This window comes from Talpa occidentalis, unplaced genomic scaffold (assembly GCF_014898055.3).
Source record: "Talpa occidentalis isolate TD23 unplaced genomic scaffold, MPIMG_talOcc4v2.1 talOcc4.4, whole genome shotgun sequence".
Taxonomy (NCBI): Eukaryota; Metazoa; Chordata; class Mammalia; order Eulipotyphla; family Talpidae; genus Talpa; species Talpa occidentalis.
The window spans coordinates 99,195,997-99,213,691 of NW_023604295.1; the positions used below are offsets into that span (position 1 = coordinate 99,195,997).

General features: G+C 37.9%; 1 protein-coding gene and 1 pseudogene across 1 annotated transcript; both read left to right on the top strand.

Moving 5' to 3' along the window:
* The first annotated feature begins 781 nt into the window (after positions 1–781).
* Positions 782–15,247, top strand: DBR1 (debranching RNA lariats 1). The gene is made up of 8 exons (XM_037525916.2): positions 782–1,097; positions 1,717–1,841; positions 4,921–5,001; positions 7,121–7,206; positions 9,256–9,480; positions 12,367–12,447; positions 12,698–12,843; positions 13,287–15,247. Exons 1-8 carry the CDS (start codon positions 901–903, stop codon positions 13,981–13,983), a joined length of 1,638 nt encoding a protein of 545 aa, XP_037381813.1. The 5' UTR covers positions 782–900; the 3' UTR covers positions 13,984–15,247.
* LOC119257054 (cytochrome c oxidase subunit 7A2, mitochondrial-like) lies at positions 5,742–7,114 on the top strand (annotated as a pseudogene).
* Positions 15,248–17,695: the final 2,448 nt, after the last annotated feature.

Here is a 17,695-nt window from a genome sequence, read left to right on the forward strand (position 1 = left end):
CCCCAATCAGGAATTCCAAAATGGCGCTCTCAGAGTTGGCCGCCAGCCAGGAGCTGTGAAGCCAGGAGGCGAGTGATCGAGCCAGAGAGAGCCCAAGGCCCACGTGTTTGGTTTTTATATCCAACCTGGCTACCCAACTCCACCCTCAGGTCCCAGCCACCCTCCCTTGGTGGTGATGGGATTTGTCTTTCCCAGTGTCTTGATGGCTTTGGTCTGGAGTGGGGGTGGGGTCCACAAAGCCTGTATGGGATTAACTCAGGACATCATCTCCCCCTAACAGTCTAGTGAGTGTTAACAGCTTATAAACATTAGGCAAACAACTATTAGGAAGGAAAACGAAGAGTCCAAGGCCCCACTTCAGAGTTTCACTGATAATTTCGGAAATTTTCCAGGGGCTAGGGATAGGTTATTTTAAAACTCAGTAGGAGAGTCTTGCAAATTAAAAAAAAAAAAAAATTCTTTTCTTTGACGCTAAAACCTGGGAAAAATCTTTTCAACTAATTGACATTCAGGCAATCATCTCTGCCATGAGAGGTCTGTCCTAGGGCAATTAGACTGCTCACTGGTTTTACTTGGTTTAATTTTGTCAACTAAGCTCCTATTTCTGGGATCTTATCTACTTCTCTAGTTTCGATTTTTGTCATCTGTCAGACTTCTTGGACTCAGGAGAGACAGAAGTCCCGGAGTTTATTTGGAAGCTCCCGGGACCCTAAGGTCAGGCTTGCCGTGCCCAGTCCCTTTCTCGCGAGATTTGAGAACCGGAAGTGAGTTCCGCTGCAGCCGTCCGGGGGAGGCCGCGGCTCTGGTAATGTTGGCGGGAGCTGAGCGCTCAGTCTCTGCGCCCTGAGCCGACTGCCGTCCAGTGGCTTGCGGCAGCGCTCGCTGCCCCGGGCCGGCGGGATGAGGGTGGCCGTGGCTGGCTGCTGCCACGGCGAGCTCGACAAGATCTACGAGACGCTGGCCCTGGCGGAGCGGCGCGGCCCGGGACCGATAGACCTTCTGCTGTGCTGCGGTGACTTCCAGGCGGTGCGCAACGAGGCCGACTTGCGCTGCATGGCTGTGCCGCCCAAGTACCGCCACATGCAGACCTTCTACAGGTGAGGGGCGCGGCCGGGCCTCAGACCGTGCCGTGCCACCGGTGACTAGTTAGTTGTGGGGAGAGGACATGTGCTGAGTTCGAATCCCCGAATTCTCTCCCAGTTCCTGTCTTTGTTCACGCTGTCTCCAGCAGCCCGCGCTTAGTCAGTGTCATTTTTCTTCTTTCCATTCATTTTTAAGTTTCGGAAGGGTCGTAGCCTGAGGGAAAAACCTGGATTTAGAAACTGACAGGTTAATCTACTTATATTTAGTAGGACCCTGGGATTAGTTCACTTAAAGATCCTGGATTCTTTGGGTGGTTGTTGTTGGACGCCTGCTACGTGGTAGTCCTTGTTCTAGAAGCTGAGTTTATAGTAAGCGAACTCGTTAAAGTCTTGACCTCAGTAAACGTACACTGGATTGAAATCCAAGGAGGCATCTCTTCCTTCTTAAGGGCTAGGGTGGATACTGGTCAATTCATTTAAAAGGCCATTTTAAACTTTATGTCAGAAGCTTAGATTTTTCATTTGGACCTCAGTTTCCTTTTCTGCTGTGCCTCATTGTGTCGTCACGCCTAGTTACTTTTCTCTACACCTAATTTCTCCTATCCCAATTGACAACATTACTTTTATATTTTAGGTATTACTCTGGAGAGAAAAATGCCCCAGTTCTCACAATCTTCATAGGGGGAAACCATGAAGCCTCAAACCATTTGCAAGAGTTACCCTATGGTGGCTGGGTGGCGCCAAACATTTATTATTTAGGTGCGTGTTTGCTGGTATTTTCTGGGTTTCATGGGATGGAAGAGTCTGTCAGGATTTGTATACCATTTGGGCAGCATCTTGAGATGTGTGGTATTTTGGAAATGTCTCTTAATTTAATTAGGTAATCATGAAAATGTAACTAAAATATTTAAGTAGTTATTCATGAAAATATCCATACTTCGAGTGTTTTAAGCAATAGTTAATATAACTGCAAATACATTTGTCCAATTTCATCGAGTGTTTTAAGCAATAGTTAATATAACTGCAAAAACATTACACACAATTTGCAATCCTTTGTTTTTACTCTTTTTATTCAATTAAAAAAACTTAAACTATTTATAATGGAAATTGTTAGACATACACAAAAGTAGAGAATAGTATACTGAATCTCTGTACCTATTTTCAAGTTTTAACAGCTATTATTCTGTCATTCTTATCTCAACATATTGTCTTGTAAACTTTTTTTTTGTGAGAAAAGATGACTGGAGTATTTTAAACTAAATCTCACCCATATTATTTTACCTGTAAATACTATTTTTTTTTTAAAGCAGGGTTTTTTTTTTTTTTAATTTTTATTTATTTATATAAGCACTGGGTACAGTCAGAAGTGGGGGAGGGTGAGAGAATTCACCAGAGCAGAGAGCAGAGCAGGCAGAAGGACCAAAGTACACTGCTAAGGGTAGCAGTGGGCGGAAGGAGAGGTCTGCACGCCATGTGGGACCCTCCTCCAGTGGCCAGGGAGCAGCCGGGGATCAAACTGGCGCTGCAGAGGCTACGGGCAGCTTCACAACCCAGCACTCAACCCCTGCGCCACTGGGGAGGCCCTTCAGTACCTATTTTTAAGTGATATAGACTTCAGAATTTCTCAACTATAATACCATCATTATACCTAAAGTAACAATAATTCTTTATTACCTATTGCCTAGTTTTTGTTTAGATTTCTCTATCCCAAAGATAACTGTTTTGCTAATGGTTTGTTCAAATCAGATCCAAACAAGGTCCACACATTTCATTTGATTGCCATCACTCTGAAGTCTGTTAGACAATAAGGGTCTCTTTTTTCCCCTCTCTTACCCCCTACCTCCTATTCCATTTGTTTTGTTAAAGAAAATGGGAAACTTTTCAGGTCAAATCTCCTGCATTCTGAATTTAGCATATTGGAATTCCTTGTGTTTAAAGTCTCCTTTTACCTTCTGCTTTTCCCATAATCACTGTTTAGGTTTACAGACCCGATTAGGATTCTTCTTCAGTTTTAGTCCTAGTAAATTATACAGTCCTCTTGTTGATTTAAATGTATATATTTTTTCCAGGGCTATTAATAGATTTTTCCAATGATAAAATAATAATTTTAAAAATTCAATTTCCCTACTTCATTACTGATTGATTATCCTGCAATATTGTGAAAAGGTGAAATTATCTGAAGATTATCAGTCAGAAATGAAATATAAAAACTATCTTGTACCTGTTAAAATTTAAAAAATAATGGGGCCTCCCCAGTGGCGCAGCAGTTGAACGCTGGGTTGCGAAGCTGCCCGCAGCCTCTGCGGCGCCAGTTCAATCCCCAGCTGCTCCCCGGCCACCAGAGGAGGGTCCCACATGGCGCGCAGACCTCTCCTGCCGCCGGCTACTCCCCTAGTTAGGATGTCCTGAGATAATCTCATACAGGCTTTGTGGACTCCACCCCCACTCCAGACTAAAGCCATCAGGACATTGGAAAAGACAAATCCCATCACCACCAAGGGGAGGGTGGCTGGGACCTGAGGGTGGAGTTGGACAGCCAGGTTGGATATAAAAACCAAACACGTGGGCCTTGGGCTCTCTCTCTGGCTCGCGATTGCTCGCCTCCTGGCTTCACTGCTCCTGGCTGGCGGCCAACTCTGAGAGCGCCGTTTTGGGATTCCTGATCGGCGGATTGGGTAGGACTCATTTAAAACTTTGTCTCCCACTTTTCTCCCAGAGCTGTACATTTCCTCATTTCCCCTTCCCTTGTAAATAAACCTTTTATTAACCTTTCACGTGTGCCTGCAGTAGAGCATTGATAAGTCCTTTTAAGCGCGCGGGTGAGGACCCACAGTCAGGCACCCCGTTTTGTATCGGGGTTGCTCTACAACACCCTCAGCAGTGTACTTCAGTCCTTCTGCCTGCTCTGCTCCCCGCTCTGGCTCTGGTGAATTCTCTTACCCTCCCGCGCTGCTGACTGTACCCAGTGCTTGTACAAATAAACAAATAAACAAAACAAAACAAACAAATAAATAAATAAATCTTTAAAAAATGATAAATGTTAAAATAAAAAAATAAAAAAAGGGAAACAAATAAAACACTAACTTATCTATCAAAAAAAAAGCCTATCTTGTACCTGTTGACTATTAACATATAAATCCATCATAGGATGTTTTCTTCTCTTCCCCACCCCCACACCTTGTTCCATTAGGTACTGTATTTATGTCTTTTCCCTCTTAATGCACCCTGTCTCATTTGTTCCTTCCTGTTTGATCTCTAGAGTGATCTGTTTCTAGGATTTCCCTCCCTGGTTGTCGGAGCCGCCTGGAGCATGCGCCGTGTTGCGCAACACACGTGCCATTAATTAGTTTTCGCTTTACCGTTTTGCCTGCTGAGAAACCACAGGTGTTTCCTATTAATCAAATGAGACTGGGAGGTACGATGGGAGGAGCTACCAGGATATAAGAAGAGAACCACGAGAAGTCAGGAGGCTATTACGAGAGAGGTCATTGCGAGAGAGGTTATTGCGAGAGGAGCAGAGAGAAGGTCAGGGAAGGTAGAAAGACAGGGAAAAATAAAAGAAAGGAAAAGGAAAAATAAAGAAGTAAACGCTAGCGTCAAGTTGTCTCAAGCCACTCATTTCAATTCTCAGCCCTTCTCTTTTCGTGCCTACGAATCCCGCGGGTCGGGACACCTGGTCTTATATATTTTTGACTTGTTAATACATAAAAGACTAACCTCATACTTAATTTTCCAATAATTTTAGGGCTACATGAATTCCAGTCATTTCAACTGTTCATTCTGTTAGTACAGAGATTGCTTTTCCCTGTAGTAATTATATTTAACTGTAATTTTCCAGGTTTGGCTGGTGTAGTAAAATACCGAGGCATAAGGATTGGTGGAATCTCTGGTATCTTTAAATCTCATGATTATCGAAAAGGTATTGTTGATTGATTAAAAATTGACCTGAGAATTGTTTATAAATTTTAGAAATTGCATGCCCCAGAAAAATTTAAGAATATTATTTAACTTTTTCATTGTTTTTTTTCTATGTACTATCTTATTTTTAATTTTTTATTATAAAATAACTTGTCTGTATTAAAATACAGAGAACATTAGATCATATTATCTGTGTATCCACTGTCTAGTTTTATCAAGTTTTGGTATTTGGACATTTTTAGTGTGATTATTAAGAAATAGGACAGTACAGACTCAATTGAAGTTCACTGTTTATCTATCCTGACTCTCTTTGTTCTCCTTTTATCCCAGCCTTTTGGTGTTTTTTCCTTGGTTATTTTACATTATTCCACATATGTAAGAATTTTAAATGATGTGTTACATAGCATGTTTTAAACTTAACATAAATGTGTCATTTTGCCTGTATTTTTCTGCACCTTACTACTTTAGTTAATATTTTTGAAATATATGTTACTATGTGTAACGATTCATTCTAGTTTGTGAATAGCGTTTCATTACGTGCATATTCCATTGTATATGCATTCTACTATAGCTGAAAGAAATAGCTTGGGTTCATACTGATTACAAAATTTCATAGTAGCTAAAACTTCTATCCTCAATGTAACTATTAAATCACAAGTCTGTTTCCTGCTGCCCTGTTTCTCATGATTCTAAACTGTTGACATGGGTATATAGCAATAGGTTGTCTCCTTTATGGCAGATATGAGTGCAAATTGGAACCACTTTTTTGTGGACAAAAGGAAATTGGAAATTATAAAAGTACTCTAATTTAGGAGTTCACTTCCAGAAATTTATCTACAGATGTAGTCCACAAATAAAAAGTGATACAAATTTATTTGTTTAAACCTTGTCTATAATAGCAAAAGGTAGGAACTAGTTAAATATGATATAACTATACAATATAATGCTGATGAAGCCATTTAGAAAAAGAAGAAATGGTTGCATTTGGTGGGAAGTAACTGAGCCAAGTTGCTGTGGAATATGCTAGGTCTTTGTCAGGTTACCCAGAGAACCAAAAGTACTGTATCATGCAGTGAATTTGAAAATGAAACTCCAGAGAGACAAAAACTGTTTGAGGACTATGGAATTTCAGTGTATCTAAAGGGTGGGGTAGCTGATGCCCTCCTATATAGGGCCTGTGATTCTTACAGTTGGCTATGTATCAGCTGGCTATGGCTTCATTTCCCAAGATGCAGGATTTACTTCAATTTGTCATCCCCAACAATGAGCTGGTTCAATGGGTCAGTAATCTAATAAATAATGTGAGTTCTTTGGTATTCAATATTTGTTAACTTGTATTGCCACCAATAAAGCATTTTTACCATGAAAGAAAATAAAAGGAAAAGAAAGAGAAGTGAGGCAATTATGTATAGCTAATGTGGAAAGAACTCCAAAATATGTTAAGTGAATAAAACAAGGCACAAAATACATATAAAATGTACTGCCATGCATGTGAAGAAAAGGGGGGGGGGTGGTAAAGAAGTATGTGTATTATACGCATAGATGGTGATATCCTTGGAATAAAAATAATAAAACCTGATTAACATTCATTGCCTCTAAATAGTTACTGATGGCAAGGGGGCAGGAAAGGAGAATTCATGCCCCTTTTTTTTGGGCAGCTTTATTGAGGTGAAATTTATGTACCATTGTGAGTATTCAGTGATTTTATAGGAGTTATTTACCACTATCCAGATTTAGAACATTCCTATTACCCCCGAAAAGTTTTATGTCTGTTCATAATTAATGTCTCCTCCAGTACATCAATTGATCCACTCTCTAGGAGGGACACTTTTTATTCTCTACCTTTCTAATGATATGTTTTTAATTGTAAATAGTGTACATGGACAATAGTTTCCAAAATTAAGTATATTTTAATTAACAGATCATAAACTTCCCAATTAATTAAATTTTGTGATCACTTACTACTAGAAAATAACATTTTTAGAGCACTTTAAAAAAATAAACAGTTTAAGAAGCAAAGGTGTTGATAAATAACTAATTTTGGGAAAGTGTGTGTATGTATTCTCATTTGCAATATTTAAAGGACTTAGACATAATTTATTTTTCCTCTTCAATTTAAGGTCATTTTGAGTACCCCCCTTATAATCCAGCTACAATAAGGAGTATATATCATGTAAGAAATATTGAAGTCTACAAATTAAAACAGGTATGTTAAAAGTACATTATAGTGGACTTGAAATGATTTTTAAGTAATTCTTTACCAAAATGTATTTTGATCATTTTGGTATACTACTTCCAAGAGGAGCTTAAGTTAAGTTGGAGTTTCTAACATTTATATCTCTAGTTGCTTTTGGGAGAATGATAGCTGAACATTTTGTTTCATTTTGATAGTTATGAACTTATTTAGTGAGTAATAATGAAATAAAATATTTAATCCTTGATTTTCAACATTATTATTTAGGGGGAGTCTAAAGAGTAGATATTGATTGAAATAGATGATTTTTAAAGAAAATATTAAAATATTTTATTTTAAATAATGGTTTTATTTATTTTTTAAAAAGATTTATTTATTTGTGCATACAAGAACTAGGGTACAGGCCAGAGGTGCAGGGGGTGAGGGAATTCACCAGAGACAGAATGGGGAACAGAACATGCAGATTGACTGAAATACACTGCTGAGGGAAGCAGCGGGCAAGTCAGGAGAGGTCTGCTGCACCATGTGGGTAGCTCCCTGGCTGGGGATCGAACTTGTGCTGCAGAGGCTGTGGATAGCTTCATAGGTTGCATCTTAACCCCTTGCGCCACCAGGGGGCCCTTAAATAATGGTTTTAAATTGAAAATAAATAATAGTGAAGTTGATAGCAGATATGACATTGTGAAGATGGAATCAAGATACTGGCCTAATTGGACATTAGGTGAAACTAGTCTGTTGTTTGAGATCTGACTAAATGCCTGATATTTGGGCTAAATACCTTTCACACTTGATATTTCATTTCCACTCAAATGTAGTGAGGTGGGCATGACTGTCATATTAAGGATGACATGTTAAGGGCACACGACTAAGGTAAGTAACCTGCATAGGACTTTCCCGAGTTGTTAAGTGTTAGAGCCTGCCTGACTGATCTCAGTCCTTCCCACCATCCCATACAACCTACCATACCCCCCTACAGTAGCATAGGATTGCTTGTGGGCATTTCTTTTATGCTCTATTCATGACAGTTCTCTACCTTCAATGCTTTTTTCCCTTTCCCTATCTAAATTCTACCAGTCTTTAAAGACCCAGCTGCAGTGGCTGCGAATAGCTTCATAGATTGTGTCTTAATCTCCAGCCAGGGAACTACCACGTGGTGCAGCAGACCTCTCCTGTCTCGCCTGCTGTTCCCCTCAGCAGTTTATTATAGTCAGTCTTCCTGTTCTCTTCCCCACTCTGTCTCTGGTGAATATTCTCATCCCCCACACCTCTGTCCTGTACCCCAGTTCTTGTATGCGTAAATAAATATATTTTTAAAAAAACAATAAAGACCCAGCTTAGACACCACTTCCCAACCAGTATTCTAGTTTAAAGTCATGTCCCTTATCCAAATTTTTATTGCACTTATTTCCCCACACTTGTTATTCAGGTATTAGTCAATATTTTGTATTATCTTGAGCAATTTTTTAAAGTTATTTTAATGTAGTTTTCCAAGTATTTGTTTCAGTTTACTTGGAAGTGCTGGAGATGAGTCAAGTATGGGGTATTTTTTGTGTGTTCCCCATTAAGACACCAAGTACCTTAAATGCCTCTAATATAATTTATGTGGTAAAATGGGATTTTTTTCAGTGTATAGTATGTAAATCCATTAGGGAAAAAATGGAATCTATCTTTGGGTTTATTGTGTCACCTACATGAGCAGTCTCATGAAATCTGATGTCTCTGGATCTTAAAACAGTAGTTTCTTTGCCAAAGGAAAAGAACCGTGGTTATCATATATTTTAGAAACTCAATACTCAAGACATAGATCATTGACAGTCTAATCAGCCTCTGTTGGCTTGCCATGCCACTGAAAATAAGATAATTTGTGAGAAAGAAAACTTACTCTTTGCCTAGATGAGTCGTTTAGTGTTTCTTTGACTTACTTAAATATGGCATCTTTGGAATGAATTTCACTGAAATCTAGAGATCTAAATGGGTAACTGGTGGTTTAGTGGTGGAGAAAAGGGAGGGGGGATAGCTTTTGGTTAATCTGTTTTTAAGAGTTTTCTTTTTCTGTTAAAGCTGAAGCAGCCTATGGACATATTCTTATCTCATGATTGGCCAAGAAGCATATATCATTATGGAAATAAGAAGCAACTTCTCAAGACTAAATCTTTTTTCCGACAAGAAGTAGAAAATAATACATTAGGAAGTCCTGCTGCCTCAGAGCTTTTAGAGTACTTAAAACCTACTTACTGGTTTTCTGCACACCTTCATGTCAAGTTTGCAGCTTTTATGCAGCATCAGGTAGAAAACAAAATATTTATTCTTTTATTTAACAAACACCTTGACTATGGAGGTTGTTGTTGGCACAGTTGTAAAGTTCAAAACAAATAACTTTTCCCTTGTCAGTAGCTCAGTATCCAAATGGTGGGAAGGAGATAAGCAAGCAATTACAAAAAACAAAATACAAGGTTGTAAAAAGTTTAAAAAGTGCTAGGATACTCTGGGAATTCCAAGCCAAACTGGTGACTTGGGACTGTGGACAGAGAGATGGAGAGAAGGACTTTAATTTCTAAAGGAATTGATGGCTGAGCTGAGTACTGATAGTACCAGGAAGGAGAAGATAGGGGGTGTTCTAGAGGGACCAATGTATGCAGAGCTGGAGGTCTGAGCTGCTGCTGTTAGTCCTATGGCGGAAGCTTAGGGAGAGACAAAAATGGAGCAAGATCAGAACTTCCTTCTGAGCCATATCCTGGCATTTATGTCTTAACCAGAGAGGATGGGGAAAGTTGGGGAGTAATAAAATCAGATTTCTTTCGCAGCAGTTTTGCATGTGGATTGAAGTAGTGTTAAATGCGAGGCAGAGGAGACTGTGGAAGTTAAAGCTGAGGTTCTAATAAAGGCAAAAGTTAACAAAGGCAAAGAAGGAATACAGAATGAAGCTGGTTTTGTGGAGATTTTGGAAGCAGAATCATCAAGATTTGGTGATAGGGAGGTGGTAATTTAGGGTGACTCATGGAGTTTTTCCTTGTGTCACTGGATGATTGCATCTAATGGAGGGTAGAGCATAAATATATACTTTTATGGAAATTTGAAGTTCTTCCATTCACTCTTGATTTTGATTGAACTGTGACTTTCCCATGAATTATTCCATTCCATAGAGAAAGCATTTAGAAAATATTGAATTAGCAAAGTTGGAGATTTCTCCTCAGAGGCTTTTTACAAAGTTTCTGAGTCTTTAATTCTTTAATGTGCCATCGAGCATAGTCTTTTTCCAAGCATGGGATGTGGTGTGCAGTGGTTCCCAAACTTAGTTGACCAAATACTTTGCTGTGGTGGAGGTACACTTTAATCAGGTTCCTCAGACACAGTGCGGAAGGTTCTTTCAGAAAACATTCTGACAGGCCCTTTCTGTTGTGGGATCACCCATTTCACTGGGAGAATGAGGTGAGGTTACTCCTTTCAGTTTCCTTTGAGCTAGTACCAAAGTGGTGATCCTCTTTAAATGGTCAGGTCATCTGCTTATATAACCTTTCCACCTCTGTGTTTCTCTTTCTTGTAGGATTCATGGTATTGGATTTCTGTTAGGGCATCTGATTTACTACCTTTTCTCCATTCCCTCTTCTGTTGTCAACCTCACGTGCCTGTATCTCTGCATTAATGATATGTTTGATCCTTTTTTCTTGGCTTCTCCACCTCCTCTGACTTTGCCAGTGTTCTCTCTCTCTGCCTTCACCAACGCCAAAGACCACTATTCCTCAGAACTGCTCTGATGCCAGCGTTTGCCTGTGATCTCTGTGCCTCCCACCTTTCTTAGTCCCTTAGCAGCACTGAATTTAAACCTGATTCTCAGAAGGCTAAATCCTTGTCTTTTTCCCATGTGCCTCATTATTTTCAATGAGATACTTTTTTCCTGTTCCCTATGTATGACCTTCATGTTTGTGACCTCCCCAACCCATGTTTTTTTTTTTTCTGCAAATTCATTTTTTAAAAAATAGCTTTATTGGAGTATAACTTACATATCATAAAATGTACCCATTTAAATGTACAATTTAGTAATTTTTAGTAAATCTCCAGAGTTGTGTGGATATCACATAATCTTGTTTTAGAACATTTCCACCATCCTCCAAAGATCCTTTGCACCTGTTTATGGCAAATTCTTATTCCCATCGTCAGCTCCAGGTAGCCCTAATCTGTTTTTGTGTCTCTATTTGTATCATGTATTAGTATTTCATTCATTTTTATTGTGAAAATAGTATTTCATTCTTTGGCTAGAGTGCATCTACTTTTGATGTTGTGTCCAGAAATCTTTGTCTGATACAAGGTTATGAAAATTTTCTCCTATGGTTTCTTCTTGAAGTTGTATACTTTTAGTTTTGGTAATTTACTTTTAAACTCTTCTGTTATCTTTAATCCTTTTGCTATCAGGCATTGTGGGTTACATGCTTTAATGCATATTATCATCATTAGGTTTTTTTTTAAACTTTTTTTTTTAAAGATTTATTTATTTATATATTATACAAGCACTGGGTACAGTCAGAAGCACGGGGGGATGAGAGAATTCACCAGAGCCAGAGCAGAGAACAGAACAGGCAGATTGACCAAGTATACTACTAAGGGGAGCAGTGGGCAGCAGGAGAGGTCTGCGCACCATGTGGGACCCTCGCCCAGAGACTGGGGATCGAGCCAGCGCTGCAGAGGCTGCGGGCAGCTTCGCAGCCCAGCGCTCAACTGCTGCGCCACCAGGGGAGGCCCTCATCATTAGTTTTTGTTTTGACTTTTGTAAGGCAGTTGAAGCCTAGAGTGCCTTCAGGTGTTTAAGTCCTTTGCCCATTATTGCATAAGTGGGTATAGAACTAACTTGTTTTGGAAAATTTGCAGTTGTTCCTTTGACAAACAACCTAAGGGTATGTGCAGTAAAGATTATATCCATCCTATTCAGTGTATGAGTTTCCTGTGATATTTTAACATTCACTCTTTTTGTGTTGAGGCAATGTTGGTTTACATAGTTTGTATTTTGGAAATATAGGACTCCCTTTTATTCCCCCTCCTGCTATGGTGCTGTTATCATAGTGCTCCTACCACCAAAACACCCATAGTCCATTACCATAGTCCATTGTGTTCCCCTTACTCCCTATCCCTCCCCCCAACATGAACATTCTTTCTTAAATTGTGGTTCATTTTATCTAGGTCAAGGATAAAGGACAGACAGCAAAAGCAACCAAATTTTTAGCCTTGGACAAATGCTTACCACATAGAGACTTTCTTCAGGTAAAAAGAAAGTGAAAAACCTTTACAGTACAGTTTTAATCTAACCATAATTAAAATAATTATTAATTTTCCTTTCATAATCTGTGCTTTTTTGTAATCTATGTATATTTGAGAATTCTTTGGGGATATTTAACTTACATTAATGTTTTTAGGCTCCTAAATTAAATTTCTATAAAAATGTATTATATTGAAATTCTCAGGATATTAAAAATAGATATGTATTTCTTAAATTACTGGTTTCTTCCTACAGGTAATAGAAATAGAACATGATCCCAGTGCTCCTGATTACTTAGAGTATGATATTGAATGGCTCACTATTCTCAAGGCTACTAATGATCTTATTAATGTGACTGGGCGCCTGTGGAATATGCCTGAGAATAATGGCTTGTACACAAGGTAAGTTTGTCCTTATATAGGACTTGCCTTTTCCCTTCCACTTTTTTTTTGTGATCAAGGGAATAAATGAATGTAAGAACAATTCAGTTTACTTGACTAGTAAGAGCCACAACAAAGTGTACTGTTGATTACCAACCCAAATCAGTGTATAAAGTGAATAAATGTCTAACCATATAGTATGGTGGAGATTTGGTTCACACATTAAAATGATTTATCCTCGTTTTAGGGTGTGAATTAGGGACAGCTCTTCCTGAAAATTATTTTCATTTCAGAAAGGTTTTTGCTAAACTGCCATTTTACTAAATGGAATGTTGGTATATGGTTTATTTTTAATGCTTGTACCTGAAGTCCACAGCTATATTTCATCATTTGTTGTCTAAGGCTGGTAAGCTATAAAAAGCCATTTTTTCTCTTCTTTCTTCTTTTTTTTTTACTTTTTTCAGGTGGGATTATAGTGCCACGGAAGAATCTATGAATGAAGTACTGGAAAAAATGAATCATGACCTCAAAGTTCCATGTAACTTTAGTATGACAGCTGCCTGTTTTGACCCTAGCAAGCCACAGACACAAATACCATTGGTTCATAGGATTAACCCTCAGACTACTGAATTTTGTGCGCAACTTGGCATCACAGACATTAATGTCAGGCTTCAGAAGGCCAAAGAAGAAAATCATTTGTGTGGTGAATATGAAGAGCAGGATGATGTGGAGAATAATGACTCTGGGGAAGACCCTAGTGAATATAATACAGACACATCTGCCCTGTCTTCTATTAATCCAGATGAAATAATGTTAGATGAAGAGGAAGAAGATGAAGATAGTATTATAAGTGCACATAGTGACACAAATCCACCGTCTGTAGAACCTTCTTCTGGTCAAGCCTCTGACTTTTCTGCAAGTTTTTCTGATGTCAGGATCTTGCCAGGTTCCATGGTTGTATCTTCTGATGATACATTGGGTTCCCCGGATGACAGAGAGAAGCCTGGTGAGACTGTGGAGTTGGGAGGTGGAACGGACCTAACACAGGTGCCAATGAAGAGGTTAAGTGATGAACATGAGCCTGAACAAAGAAAGAAAATTAAGAGAAGAAATCAAGCCATTTACACTGCGGTGGATGATGATGATGATGATGCAGCCTAAGACAATTTACTTGTCTTAGTGTTTTATGTAGATATGTGATTTTTTAGTACCTATTTTTAGAGTTGTATTTTTGACTCAAGATTTGTAATAATGAATTACATAAGAAACGTTTAGTTAGGTATTGACTTTGTGTTTAGGCCTTTGTATGTTTCATATACAAACATATTAAATATTTCATATATTTACCTTTGTGTACCTTTTTCTTGAAGATATGGATTATCCATTTTCATTTTTTTAGCAAATAGTTATTGAATAACTACTTTGTGCCAGGCACTCTTCTAAGATGGGACTATAAGAATGAGTAAGACAGGGATTTTTGCCTTTAAGGAATTATTACCAGTGTAAATAGTTTGGTGTATAAAATATACATAATTATATTTTGTTTACAGAGTTAAGTCTTTGTATGTAATAATATATGTTTTCTTCATTTATTTTAAACATTTTTCCTAGTCTGCTTTTACTGTCTGTCAAATATAATTGAAATTGTTGATAAGATTTTGGAAAATAAATTACTTTCTATACTAATTACTTTCTATAAACATTGGCAAGCATAAAATCTTACACTTAATTGCTGAGATTATGTAACTCTTTGACTTTGTATATTTTATTTTAGTTTTAGCTTTAATTTGAATGTCTGTCATTTTTGGGTCATTTTTATCATAGTTCAGTTTAGTATTACTAGCAGGTTTGAGCACAAATGCTGCCCTTCATGCTGCCTGATGGATTGCTAGTATTAAAATATTTTAAAGATCTATGTGGAAAAACTACACTTCTGTCTTATCTCTTTTTAAAATGCGTGTGCTGCCTGAGGAGATTGTTGCTCTGCATCAGGATCAGAAATAATGAAATCCAAAGATTGTTCTGAGATCTCATCATTACTTAGCAATCCAAATCTAAGAACCAATCCGGGAGAATGCTGTAACATTTGACTTATATTTTGTCAGCATTTGATTTGAAAAAGGTTGAGGAATTTGGGATTTTTATCTTTATTGCCATCTATTCTTTCTTTTTTTTAAAATAATCTTTTGGGCCTCCCTGGTGGCGCAGGCGGTTGAGCACCGCAATGTGAAACTGTCCACAGCCTCTGCAGCGCGGGTTCGATCCTGTCCGGCTGGTGAGAATCCCACATGGTGCAGCAGACCTCTCCTGTCTCGTCCGCTGCTCCCTCAGCAGTGTATTTCATCAGTCTGCCTGTTCTGTTCCCCGCTCTGTGTCTGGTGAATCCTCTCACCCTCCCACACCTCTGGCCTGTACCCCGGTTCTTGTATAAATAAATCTTTAAAAAAAATTTTTTTATAATTTTTGCTTTTTATAACTGAATGTATAATTCACTTATTTTAATTATTTACATAAAGTAATTAAAAGTTATAGGTTTCCCTCACCAATGCTTTAATGGAATTCCACAAATTCTGATATTTAGTATATCTTTTCAGAAAATTTTGATAAAGATAAAACCAGACAGTTATTAGATATAAATAATTGTGTTAATATATGGTGATCCTCAGAAAAGGATAATTCTACTTTTACTTACCCAATCAAGAAAGAACATGCAGATACCAAAAAATTAAGGAGAGAAATAGCCACTGAAACAGGATACTCAAACAAGCTAAGATTCCTTTGATTTTGGTCTGAATAAATTTGATCAATGGATGAGTAATTTCCTAGAAAAGAAAAATAGAATTTATTGAAATTCATCCTAGTACAGATGGAAAGTATAAAAAGATTTCCATAGAAGGGAACGAGAAAATTACTGAAGGATTGTTATAGAGCAGCCCCGATATTGAACGGGTTCCTGGCTGTGGGTCCTCACCCGCGCGCTTAAAAGGGACTTATTAATACTCCACTACAGGCACACACAAAAGGTTAATAAAAGGTTTATTTACAAGGGAAAAGGAAATAAGGAAACTGTACAACTAAGGGAGAAAATAGGGAAATAAAGTCTTTAATGCATCCTATCCGATCCGCCGACCTGGAAACCCAAAGTCACTCTCAGAACTGGCCGGACTCTGCGAGCTGGCGGAGAGCCAGAATGGGGGACCCCTCCAAAGCCCACGTGTCTGCCTTTTATATCAACCTGGCTGCTTAACCCCCCCACCCTTATTTCCCAGTTACCTTCTCTTTGGTGGTGATGGGATTTGGAGTTCCCAGTGTCTTTGGCTTTGGCCTGGGGTGGGGGTGGAGTCCACAAAGCCTGTATGGAATTAGCTTTAGGACATCCTTTTCCCCCTAACAGGATTACTGTTATAGAGGATCATCTGACCCAAGTGGCTTTATGCAGAAATTACCAAACCTTGTAAAGACCAGATAATCGCTAATGTCACATTAACTCTTCCAAAATATGGAAAATGAAGGAAAATTTACAGTTCTTTTAAATGAAGCATATATAACATTGATTCCTAAATCTGATAAAAATTGCACACACAAAAATAAAACGTACAAACCAGTCTCACAAATGAACATTGATGCAAAAGTCCTAACTATTGATAAAATATCAGCAAACAATCTAAAGCACAATTTTAGATGATATAACATGATTGTTACAAAAATGGTTCAATATTAGGAAATCTGTTCATACAGTTCACATATTGTAGATCTAAGGACAGGCATGATCTAAGGAGAGCACTCCATGAATGATGAAAAGTCCTCTGACAAAATTCAACACCCATTTGAGTTAACAAAAAGTAGTAAAATCTAGCATCTTGTTTAATGAGAAAACTATATACATTTCCATCAGCCAATGAACATGATGAGGATACCCACTACCTCCATTACAATATCTTAAGCAAAATAATCAGGCAAAAGAAAACAATTAGGGGAGTGAGAATTATAAAAGAAGAGGCATTTATGAATAGCCTAACAGGTTAGGTGGAAAACAAATGAATAAGTGAATTAATCTAATGAAGTAGTAAGATGTAAAATCAGCATACAAGTCAATGTTTTTCAAGTACACAATTGACAGTGACTGGTATAAGCAACAACAAAATACTTCAGATATGAACAAAACCTATAATGAAAAAAAACCTTGAAAAATACAAAAGTAGATTTGAAAAAATGGGAAAACATCTCAAGTGCACAGTTAGACAACATTTTAAATATCCCAATTCTTCTCACATTACTACATATATTTAAGTCAATTTCAATAAAAATATCAATACAAGGTTTTTGTTTTTTGGGAGCTAGACAAGTTGATTTTAAAGTCCATGTAGACATGTAAATTAAAAGACAGGAAAACTCCCAAAGAGAGCAATGGAGATATACTGATAATATTAGCCACTAATGCATACCAGTAAGCCTTCATGACTAAGCGATGTGGTATGGGTACATGAATGAACCATACAATAGAACAGAAAGACCAGAAATAGGCCTGAACATGAAATTTTAACATATGATTTGTGGCATCTCAAGTCACTGAGGAAAAAGATGTTGCATTACAAAAATAGAATAGGACCTCCATATATCCATTTGGAAAGAAATAAACTTGGGCTTATATTTGGTATATCAAAATTAACTCCAAATTGTCAGAAATTTAATGTGAAGACAAGCCGTATTAATTCAAGATAAAAATATGGGTAAATTTCCTTATAACCTGGAACTGAGGAAAACTTTTGTAACTATGTCTCAAAATTGAGTTTAAAAAAAGAGAAACATTTTGACTAGATATAAAAATTGAAAACTTACTTATATCAACCCAAACAAAGTACAACATAAACAT

Coding starts and splice junctions, on each gene's coding strand:
- DBR1 (XM_037525916.2), top strand. CDS start 901: ATGAGGGTGGCCGTGGCTGGCTGCTGCCACGGCGAGCTCGACAAGATC. Junction 7,207..9,255: donor AAGTCTACAAATTAAAACAG/GTATGTTAAAAG, acceptor TTTCTGTTAAAG/CTGAAGCAGCCTATGGACAT. Junction 12,448..12,697: donor CACATAGAGACTTTCTTCAG/GTAAAAAGAAAG, acceptor TTCTTCCTACAG/GTAATAGAAATAGAACATGA.